This window comes from Parus major, chromosome 2, assembly GCF_001522545.3.
Source record: "Parus major isolate Abel chromosome 2, Parus_major1.1, whole genome shotgun sequence".
Taxonomy (NCBI): Eukaryota; Metazoa; Chordata; class Aves; order Passeriformes; family Paridae; genus Parus; species Parus major.
In genome coordinates, this window is record NC_031769.1 from 20617653 (window position 1) to 20629880 (window position 12228).

General features: G+C 36.1%; 1 protein-coding gene across 1 annotated transcript in view; it reads left to right on the forward strand.

Moving 5' to 3' along the window:
- ITGA8 (integrin subunit alpha 8) overlaps nt 1-12228 on the forward strand; it is a 110661-nt gene that overhangs the window by 11244 nt on the left and 87189 nt on the right. The window contains exons 3-11 of the mRNA XM_015620050.2: nt 208-308; nt 2778-2901; nt 4344-4405; nt 5339-5384; nt 6340-6465; nt 7592-7636; nt 8879-8922; nt 9899-9955; nt 10145-10197. Coding sequence (XP_015475536.1) covers nt 208-308; nt 2778-2901; nt 4344-4405; nt 5339-5384; nt 6340-6465; nt 7592-7636; nt 8879-8922; nt 9899-9955; nt 10145-10197 — 658 coding nt within the window. The remainder of the gene's footprint in view (nt 1-207; nt 309-2777; nt 2902-4343; nt 4406-5338; nt 5385-6339; nt 6466-7591; nt 7637-8878; nt 8923-9898; nt 9956-10144; nt 10198-12228) is intronic.

Sequence of the window (12228 nt, forward strand, 5' to 3'; positions counted from 1 at the left end):
TTTTCTAAAGTTTGTTATTATTTTGCATTTTCATGTGTAAATTTAAGCTGGTTTCTGCTGACCAGTGAAAAGATTAAATGATAATAGAAAGTCCATTTCCTATTGAATGTGCTGGATAATGACAAGTGGATTCAATGTAATATATCTGTTTATCTATTCACTTGTGTTAAATATAAGCTGTCAACATAGTGCATCTTTCTTTGTCAGACAACAGGAAAATCAAAGTCAATGGCACCAGGGAACCTATTGAATTTAAGACAAATCAGTGGTTTGGGGCAACAGTCAAAGCTCATAAAGAAAAAGTTGTGGTAAGTCTCTCACATTTGATATTCATTTGGAGATAATGTTTATTTTTGTCAAATGTATATGTTTAATAGCTTTCTATGTGTACATGATGGAAATAACTCCCTGATTATGCATTAATTATAAAACAGAGAATGTATATAATTCAAAACAAAGCAGCCTATAAAATCGGGTTGAGCTCAAGTGAAGATACACAGGAACTGATAGCTGTATGCTATAAAATGTTTGGTATTATGAAGATACATTAGGAATATTAAATACAGAATATAGTGAAATTGCATGTATTTGAATGTAATTAAATGTTATGAAAGCCAAGAACTTTTGTTGATGTTCAGTTAGAAAAACACCTCTTTTGTCACATGTGCATAGCTTTGAGCAGCTATGTCATAGTCATGGTGAAACAGCTGCAAAAAACCAGCTGATAAAAACAGCTGATAAAAAAGCTCCAAATCAAGATGCCTGTCAAAATGTGGTATGTTTTCCAGTTTCACAGAACTTTTACCTGTATTGGTAGAGGGCCAGCAGTGGGAAGATATTTTTTTTGCCTAGTAAAGTGTTGGTGATGCTGCTTATACACAGACATGTTATATTTCTAATTGCATTGAGGTTTACATTAAAAACAGCACTGAAGTAGTTGTGATAAGAATAATTGGTTTGGTCATTAGTTTTTACAATTACTAGCTTATACAATTACCAAATAAAATTTTAACTTGGGATTTGATTAAAACTTCCAATTACTCCTTAAATATTAGTCATAAGGGAGGAATATTGAAAGGAAATGCTTTCCCTTATATTGTATTCCTTGTGGTTAACCTACAGAAGGATTTTGAAATGAAACAGATAATGAGTAAAACATCACCCTTTTCTGTTACAGAGCTAAGTAAACATAAAAAATTCTAAAAAATTCTAAAAATAGATGAACATTTTTCATTTTCTGTACTATACTATGCCTAAAAATTGAAATAAAATACTTCTTTACCCTCATTTGTGACATCTTAATCAAGTGAGTAGAAAAACTCATCTTCAACAGATGTGCTGTGTCTGTACTGACCAAACTACATTTATTTGGGGTAACTCTTCTCAGAAGCTGAAACTGAGGTATAGTCAACACTTTGCAGGCAAAAATTTGGACAGCAAAGCTGGAAGGCTTTGTCTGTTAAACTTTGTAGGATAAGAGAAAAAGAAAATGTCATCAAACTATCAGGAAATTGTTTTTTAAGCTGCAGATTGAATAGTAACATACATCAAGTCAGTGTTTATGATTATATTTTTCTTGTTTCAATCCATTTGGCTTGATGTCAGATGTACCTAAAATCACCCCCACAGGACACATACTACTCCTTGCTGCACTCTAGTTTTGCTCTCTGCTTCAATATGCAGGGTTTCCTAGGCAGGGGTGTGTGAAGTGTCCCTGTTCCTTAAGCCATTGCTCCACAAGCTCTGACTGGTGGTAAGCTCTTAGTAGCACTGTGGTTCATACAGCTGGTACTGATTGCAGAGAAGGCTAATACTATATTGTAAACAATAGCAATACCTTGCCAGAGGTAGACAGGTTTGTAATTGAAAGAGTAGGACAAGACAGGACATGAATGAAGGACTTATTTTTATCTTACAGAGGCAAGGTTGCAGGGAGAGGTAGTATCTTCATGCTCTCAGACAATGAAAACTTCAGGGCACAGGAAACTCTGAGGAATGACTTGCAGACCTGAAATCTTATTGTTCTTATTTTTCTAATTATCTGGATTATCTTCAAAAAAGATAATGCTTCTCTCTACACAAGTTCTGTATCTTTTGTCTTTGCTCTCTTATGTTTGTAACACAACTGCTGTAACACAGAAGATCAAATACCTAGCTAAAACTTCCTTAGCAAAAAACTCTTCACTTAGACTGTTGAATGCCTTATAACTGTGTCCTATCTATGAAGATTTGAACCAAGGGGTTATAAGGAGGCAGACACTCTGATGATTGTGATTGATTATATGAATTATATATTGATTGCATATGGCAACAACCTGACAAATCTCCTGCTAATTGGGGTCAGTTCTGCTGCTATGCCCATTATCTTAGGACATACCAGGACAGAACTGGGATTGCCTTCAGCCACATATATGTGATATGCATCTTAAATTATGGGTTCAGCTCTTATGTAATGAGCAGTAATAGAGCAAATGCATTACTTGTGAAGCAGACTTAGAGGGTATTTGTAACATGGCTTAAATGTGACTTGTTATCCCCGACAGATTTCACCTGCCTAGGGCTATAAGTGGAACATCAGTGTGCTTTTCAGGTTATAATAAAATTATATGAAGCAGTGGTTCTGCATTTTCTTCTGTCAGTATCTTGTGATCATTGCTATATGAACGATACAACACCAGAGAGAATCCTTGTACACAGCCTGTTAAAAACTACATTTGCCAGGTTCAAGAGTGTGTGAAAGTGTATGTGTTTTCCATTTTATGTTTCTGTTTTCATAGGCTTGTGCTCCTTTGTATCATTGGAGAACCCTTAAAGACAGCCCTGAGAAGGACCCTGTTGGCACCTGCTATGTAGCAATTCAGAACTTCAGTGCCTATGCTGAATATTCACCTTGTCGTAACAGTATGTATTAATATGAACAGTCTGTGTTGAAGGAATTGGTTTTGCAGAGTGTTTTCATTCTTTCAGTCAATTCTTCACACCACTGAGTCTTGGTTGAATGAAGGTTACTATATGATGCTATTGCATTGAATGAGGATGCAAAGGAAAATTAACATTAAACTATATGCCTACAATTGGATGCTTTATTGTATAATTGATTGAAAGAGGAGAAACTAAGTCAATTAAGTGTGTGCAGTTATAGTAATGAGCTATAATTGGTTCAATTTTTGTGGCTTTAAAACATAGCAAACAGATCTAGATAAGAAGCAGAAAGCATATTAAACCAATTATTCATACTTATTCTGAGTATAAATGTCTTATCGCAAGGTCACAATTTGAAGATCAGACCCTGCATAGAAACACACAAGCCTGTATCATCACTCATGCTAATATCATCCACAAGAGCTCATTTGTGAAGAGCTTTCAGCATGGAAGAAAGCCATGAACACTAACACTGTTGTTCCACACTCTTCTCTGTGCTGTTCTGAGGATGTGGTAGCCATCTCTAGGCCTTGCTTGTTGGGAAATAGGGATAAACCACATGTATATTTAGAACCAGGTTCAGCTACCTAGCAGTCTGCAGAAAATACAACACATTAGGTTATTATCAGTCATTAATCTTGTTCAGCATTCTATGCTTATTGTAGTAGGGCTTTAAGCAGTGTTCTATCTTCCTTCTAAAGCCAAATCCTTGTCTCTGCATGGACGTGGATAGAAAGAAGCTGAATCTGTAAGAAATGGTGACCTTTAGATCTGGTTTATGTACTTACTGATGTCTCACTGGGGCTTTGTCAAAGGCTTATGTCATTTGAAGAGAGAGTTCAAGTGGCCGTTCTTACTCTCAGTTTTGCAGTCCTGCAATCTTCAGGCACTCAGGCACACGTAGAATTGCCATAAGATGCATGCCAACACACTTTGCACAATTATATAAGGATTTGGAGAATAGAAATCAAAGCAGTTAGAAGCAGGAACTTTTTTTTTTTTCATGTACCCATCCTGACCTTGACACTGTGTCAAGATTTTTTGAGAACACCTCAACACCTTTCCTTTGTATTTATGACAGATCAGACTGTGATGAGCATTCTGCAGTCCTGCTGAGGTTTTTACTTCTTTATCTCCAGTTAAATTAAAACTGAATCCCTGATAGTTTTTTCAAGGGTCCTTTCTTGGCAGTGGGAGGAGAAAGTCCCAAGTAGCAGGTTCTATTTTTAAATCTTCACAAGGGACTGCATGATCAGGATCTTGTAGAAGGTCTTGATTTGCTCTGCTTCTTCTAAAAAAGTATACATATTTTCACATATACTGGCAGTATTGCATTTCATAGCGTTACAGCTATGAGTATCTGTGTTATCTTACACATGCACTGTAAAATCAATAAAATGCTTCTACTTTCATAATTGCAGGCAATGCAGATCCTGAAGGACAAGGCTTTTGTCAAGCTGGTTTCAGCTTAGATTTTTACAAGGTGAGATTCTGCTCCTGAAGTATTTTGACCAATTGTCATTGTGATATATCTGCAGGGTTCAAGTGCTGTCTCAGTGATCATGAGTTTATCTCCATGCTGTTGGATATGGAAAGTTTTGTGAAGTTGTTGCAAGTTCTTTCCTCCTTTTCAAGCTACAGACTCTGTTGTTTCATTAATAAAAAGAAATAATCAGCACCTGTTTATCTCCTTGCAGCATTCCAATCTGTCTCTGTCTGCCTCAACAGATAATTAAGCAAAAACTTCTATATCCTTCTGCCTCAGTCTCTCATCACTTAAAATGCTTTACTTGACTTTCAGGAAGCAATGGGGCACGCACCAGCTGGTTTTAAAAAGTTAAAATAGCCTATATAAGGATGCTTTCTGTGGCAGACTAGTCATTGAGTAAAACCATTCCCATGTGGGGGAGAAAGTGCTTAAGGGAAAGATCTAGATTTTCTTGAATGCCAAGAGGGTCCAGAAACAATGTTGTGGGAGAAAGGATAAACTGTGCGTTGTTGTTTATTACAGAACCAGAGCCTCAGGTAACTGACCATTGCAACTGTTTTGAGCGTTCTGCAGCTGCATTGTATAATTCTCTATAACACCTTAATGTCCTTTCATTGAATGTGAGCAATCTCTTTTCTGTTAACTTTGTTTTGGTACAAATAAGCAGGAATTTTTGAAATGTTATGTTAGTGGTAAAATTAAATGGCTTTCATTCAAGTGCAGATGCATAGGATGATTAACTTTTTTTTAACTGTGGATTTTCCTGCACATCCATGCACCTACATCCTTTCCTTGAACATGGCTATTCTCCTTTATCATGATTCTGATATTATTTTGGTCATTTAAATTGGTTTTTTTTTTTCCTTGCATGCTTAATTTTACTGTGTTCTTTTGTTGTGTAATTTTATTTAATTCTGCTTTTTGTAGAATGGAGACCTGATAGTAGGTGGGCCCGGTAGTTTTTATTGGCAAGGTATGTTCATCTGGGTGGTTAACTGGATCTAAGAAGTGATGCAGAAAGTATTATTGTTCTAGATTTCCACTGTTTTGTCAGTTTAAGATAACCAGTCTCTAACATAATTTTCAACAAACATAAATCAAAATAAATTGCTTAACAAGCAACTGAGCATAAAAATAAGCCACAAAAATCCAGGATGTAGGTTGTATAGGACGTTAAACAAATACAAATAGCTATTTTTATAATGGCATTTTAGTATATCTGTCATTTAATTAATAAGTTGAAATCTTCCACAGAAATACTGAAAGTTTAAGAATTTCTAGTATTTGTAGAGCAAATGTATTATTTTAAAAATCTTTATTACTGTTTTTTAACACAACCTTTTCTAGCTATCTACATGTATTTTAAGTTAATTTGTGGCATCAATGTAGGTTCCAAGATGTAGTTTCTCGTGTAGATAAATGCTGAAGTTGCTTTGGTAAAGGGTTAAGGGGTTATCTTTGTAATGTGTTCTTACATGTATGATGTAGCTGATTCCCAGCCTCTGCCTACCAGCATGCCCACTGTCAGCCTCTCTGGTGTGTATTTTTGCTTTTTTTTTTAAAGAAGATCTATTGATTGTGATTGTAGAGAGTTCATAGCTTTGAATTCTCCACTGAGAAATTACTTTCTTTGGTCTACTACATTAGTACAGTGCAGTGACATTAGTTTGAATTAGTACATTGAAATGGGTCTGGAGGTGTTTTTGTAATGGTTCAATAGAGGTTCAGTCCCTTGTTTTATTGATTTATGTGGTGTACTCTTGAGACTTCCAGGGTAATAATGGAGAAAGCTTGAGATAAGTTACCTACTCTTTGCATCTGGGCTGTATTAGTGTCCTTTCTGCTCTGTTCTGGTGTTCTGCTAGCCCTGTTTTATAGAATCTGGCCCTCTTTTAGTCCCTTTCATTTATGAAGCTGTTTGAATCCAGGTCAGGTAATCACTGCAAGTATTGCGGACATCATTGCAAATTATTCCTTCAAGGATATTCTGAGGAAACTGGCACGAGAGAAGCAAACAGGAGTGGCACCACCTTCATATGATGACAATTACATGGGTAAGATGAGTTCTATATGAGTTAGCAATATGGTCTAAAAGGATGAGTCTTACATAAATATGAAAACAAGCCCTACATTACTATTGTCACAACTGTGAGAGGATTTGAACATGTCTGGCCTTAAGCACAACAGCAAATCTTTAGCTTGCAGGTTACTTCAGTTCATTATTAACGTTCCTGAAATGATGCACAGCAACAGGGTTTGAAGTTTGATATCTTAAATGTCTTTTTAGGGTCCTTATTATTTGATGTTAAATAATTAAGCAGAAATACAAAATTTTCCCATTTATGTATTTTTCCATTGCAAGATGATAGATTGAACATAATTTAATTAAAGACAATTTCAATTTTTGTTAGATAAATTCAAATTCAGTTCTGTGGTATTTTGTACTACACAAATACCCAATTTATTTTCACTCATATTTAAAAGGTACAATTGAAGTAAGCAATAACAAAAGTCAATTTGAAGATAATACGTAATTAAACAGAAAAAAAAGGTCCTTATCTACTTTTTATTAGTACTGATCTCTAAGAATTTTCTTGATACTCACATGTCTCTGCAAGTAAGGCAGGTTTTTCTTCACACAGCTATGGAAAAGATTCAGTGGAATTTGAAGGCACGACCTTGCACTGTTGCCCATAGATTTGAAATTAAAGTCCCTGATACAATGCAAAAGTCCTTTACTGTGACAGTAATAGCTATCTCACAGGTTTACTAAAGCTACAGGAGCTTTACTCCATCTTTAGAAATCTGTTTTCCATAGAAGGCTCAGCCAGGACACTCACACATAACAGTATAACAATGAAGACCTGAATTGTGTCAATAGCCGTTAGGGCAAAACACCATACCTGGTGGTTTTTCAGATTAATAGTAAGCATTGTTGATTTAAAAGCTCATTTTTGGAGAAGTGGGATCAATTTCTTATACATTCAGACCTACCATTAATTTAGTCATAGTAATGTGATAAACCATTTTCCTTTTCTCCACACAGTTTTAGTATACTAATGTTAGAAAACTTGCATTCAGCAGATCCATTGAACAGAGAAATCCGACGGTCCTTGCATATTTTTTGAAAGAAATTATTTATCAAGTTGGGTTTGTTTTTTTTTAATTATCTTTAAACAGGATACTCAGTGGCTGCTGGGGAATTTACTGGGGATTCTGAACAAGGTAAGCACCTATCTATTCGAATGAAAACTATACAGCCGTGCACTTAATAAATTCCTTGTTTTGGGTCTCTACACAGTAGCATACCCATTATCCATTTGAAACACTGGTGAGACATAAGCTATCTGAACTCAGTATTCTCAGAGACAATTATTTCCTTAGACAGTATAACATGACAGAATTAAAGTAAAATAAAAATTTGAATTCTACTACAGGTAGCTTTCTTGAGGAGCTGAACAGCCCTGTAGTCTAGACTCACAAAGCCAATAGGGACATTCTACATTCCCACAGTAAACCCAGTGCTCCAGAACTGCTGTTGCTTAATCCCTCTGAAGTTAAAGTTGCCTGTCCTGCATTATGAAGGATTCAAAAATTAAATGAAAAAACACAGTTTTGAGCCAAACACTATATGTGAACAGAGGTACCCCTGGTAATGGAAGGCTACATTTTTGGCTGCTTTTTTAATGCATACTCAAAGTTTTATAATGGATGATTTTTGAATCAGTATGTCATGTGAATGACTGGCACAAAAATAATGCATAGTTGGCTGACTCTAGTATTCATCCTGTGTCGTGCCTTTCTTAGTACTTCCATTTCCCCTTGAGCAAACACAGTCAGAGGGTAGTATATGATCCCAGTGAGGAACAGAGGAAGGCTAGGTCAGCACAAGCAGGTGGCTGAGGTGCTCTGTGATCTGAAGTTCCTGCTGCTGTCTTCTGATGTGGATATGCTAATGAGGGAAGGTTTAGATGGCAAGACTGCAGGCTGGAACTTTGCTTTTTCCTTCTTTTTTCTTACTCATTTTGTCAAGCGCTTACATGGCATCAAGCAAAATAATGCATGAGATAAACTGTTGATAGGCAAAAAGAAAAGAGGTATTTGTAAGGACAGTCCTATATAGCTTCTGTGTTCTAGTATGTGATGCCATAGCTAGTTCTCATTCCATCAATACACAGCTGTCAGGTACAAAGCTGACAATCTAACAAGACCTTTGTTGTATTGTGCTATGCTAAGCAATGCTAAGAGATCCATGGATGTGTGTATTCGAAAGTCAGTGGAACATTTTGTGCAAGTAAATGAACTGAATGAATGCTATAGTCTTATGAAATAATGGCTTGAAGTGATTTATAGGTCTTTCTGATACAGATCACAAATCAAAATCCTAAGAGATTTGATATATATATCTAGGAAGTTTTAAGTGGTGTGGGATTGCCACAGTTCACTGTTGATCATTTATCATTTCAGAGCTGGTTGCTGGAGTCCCAAGGGGAGCACAGAACTTTGGCTATGTATGTACTGGACCTTCATTTTATAGTTTTTATAAGAAGGCAATTAAGCTTTTTGTAAGGTTAAATGCTACATTATATTTTCTGTCTCTTTCATACAAAACTTTCAAATCAGAGACAACTGCCACTGATTTTCATCCTCTGGTTTATCTGGGTGGGTTGAAATGTCCTTATTTGTTTGGGTTTTGAATGGTAAGTGCTTAGTCTCTTCTGAGGTCTGTTTTACAATAGGCAATCACAATTACAATTCCATGGTCTGGGTCAGACTAGTATCCCTATAACCACTGAGCGTTGTCAGACCTAAGCTCACCCATAGGTTAGCATGTTTTTGTGCAATGCTGTGTCCACTGAGCAGAGGAGTCTGAGTTCAGATTATTCATACCCATTGTTTACTTTCACTGCTGTAAGTGTATACACTGAAATCCAGGTGCAAAGAGTCATGAAATGCAGTTAGGAGTGAAGGGAGAAAACAATATACATTTGTAGAAACAGCTTTTAACTTGTAGGAAAAAAGTTCCACAGGTAACCTGACTGGGAAAGGAGATCACAGCCACAGACACATTCTCTAGTTTTGTGGACCCCAAATTCCTTGAGTCTCTGGGGCTTGTTTTTAATTTTTTTTTTTAGGCAAAAGGTGCGTATGTATATATATTTATGTATCTATGTATATTTCTTTATGTTTTAAGTTCTTGTTTTCATGCCTAGTCACTGATTAGTTGTTAGTGTGTGATTTGCTGTTGTTCAGTGTCCAGCAAGGATGGGAAATACTTTTCCCTATTTTTTTCATGGGGAACCCGAGGGTCATGAAATCTTAGCAATTTGTTCAAGATCATACAGGAAAACTGCGGTGAGACAGAAAAAGAACTGTTTTTTCATGGCTACTTGGACTATATTTCAGTGTGTCAGGTTCTTTTGCAGTGATGTCATGCTGTAGCATCTCCATATGTGCTTGAAACTTTCCTTATTCTTTCATTGCCAGGTCTCAATTATTAATTCTTCTGACTTGACCTTTATCCAGAACTTCACTGGTGAGCAGGTAATGTAAAGCAACTAGGAGATGAAATATTGTATCTCTAGAGCTTCAAGTTTCCTTAATATAGTTTCAAGAATATATAAAACGGGTTTTTTTTTGTTATAATGACCATAAAAACCAAGAGGATTATCAGGAAAAGTCTTTACATTTTATATCGAATATAAAAGCCTGTATGTTACTTTTTATTTTCAGATGGCGTCCTATTTTGGGTACACAGTTGCAGTATCTGATGTTAACAATGATGGGTAGGTTACCAAATACATTGATCTCCCCTGAACATTAATAGAAGCAATGGCTGATATGTATTAATAAATGTAGATTTTCAGGTGCTTCATACCTCAAAATGCTTCCCTTGGATTCTCTGCTTGTCTAATTTTAATTGTTCACATAGAATTATCTTTGTGCAGTCACAGTGGCCATGAGTATTTTCAGGCCTTGTTTGAGTGAGTTCATCTGAATATTTATTCAAAGCAGTGTGTCAGAGTAGTGTCCAGAGTCCTAGGAAACAGATCCAGGTAGAAAAACAGTGAATAAACTGCACTAGCTACCATGGGGAAGAGACAGGTGAAAGTCAGAAGTTCATTCTCCCATTCTCAAATACAGGGAAGTCTTCTCATCCATAGCTTCACTTCTCAGTTTTAAAAGCCTTCTAGAGTCATCAGCTCTTCTTTCCTCATTCCAGCACCTGCTGGTTGGCCATCCATTTTTATCATCCTGAGGACCAACAAGTGTCTGTGTCCCATAGCTGTTACAGCAGGCATTGTGGATGTCAGAGGGATAATGATGCTCCTAGGGTCATGATACTTGGGGGTTTCAGGCTGTGTTGAACAAAACCCTTGTTAACTTTCAAGTCATGTAAAGTCTTATTGAATATTTAGAAGAGGACTTTAGGAAGAGAATATTTATAGTAGCTATCTAACAAGGAGATAAAGATCCCTGAAACTCAGAGGCTTTGAAGTCTGCACAAAGATGAGCCTGCACAAAGATATTTAGAGATGTAATGTACTCTTGCTTATTGCAAATCATCAGATGTGTCTACATCATACTTTTTTCTTGTGATCCTTTCTTATTAAATGCTTAAACATAGTGCATGAAATAAATTTTCTGGGCTAAGTCAGTGCTTCTCATCAGTGACTAGTGACCTGTTAAAGACTGAGTTTTACAAGAGAAGAGAAAAGTATCAAGGTCGTAAAGTGTTATTGGAGTTACAAAACAAAACAATAACAGAAGCTTCAGCAGTTTTCATGGTCACATCATAGTACTCAAATCTTTCCAAGTTTCTGAGATTAAATTTTGTCATAGTATCACAGCTTTTGAAAATTTCTGTGTTTATGATATACAGAATCAGAATTTATTTAGTCCTACTGATGTATTACAAATGTGAAAGGGTGGGAAAACATTCAGGTTCAATAGACATTCATTAGACTTTCAGGGAACTTATAATTTAACTTCTCACTGAACCAAACTATTTCCTGTACAGGTTATTTCCTGTTAACCATAGGCTTGGCAGGTCTCATACTTTCTGTGTACCTCTAAAACCACAGTTTATGTCAATAATATAATCAAACTGCTCCTGAGGCTTGTGTGGTCTCCCAGTCTATATCTTAAAAGAAATCTAAAGACTCTTCCTGAGATCCAAACATCCCACAGAAAAGAAAACATAAAAAGCTCTACTTGATAAACATGTCTGATTAGATATGTAGTCTGTCTTTGCTGGTTTGCACATATAATCAATAGAAATATTTATCTGAAAGAAAGAGTAAAAGAGGGGGAAAAAGCAAAAGGGAAATTGACACTTCAAATTCACTTAGGCATATTTTTCAGCTAAAGATGAGGAAGTAGTGGTGGCCTTACCAGTAAGAGAAACCTGATTAAGTTATTTGCTGAAAAAAAAAATACAAGATCATTAGGAACAGTGCTTTGTTGTAATAAGACTCATGATATGGCTCAAAGAATAGGCTCATCTTAGGAGAAAAAAGCTCAGCCAGCAGACCTGGCCCAGCAGCTCTGTGGGTATTCCAAAGTGACTCATGCAGTTTTATCTGCACCACATCAGGATTGTAGGCAGAACAGGGAAATTGAGGATACTGTTTGAATTACCCTTTAGCTGCCTGTTGCTAATAATGAGAAATCCACAATGAAACTTAACAAATCAAGCTTTGCCATCAACTTACAGGCTGTGTTCCAAGTAAAGAGAGAAGAAGAGAATACTTTCAATTTAGTCTGAATCAGTCCAATAAAAATTGTGAAATAAACTGTTTACTGGTTGTTTTTTT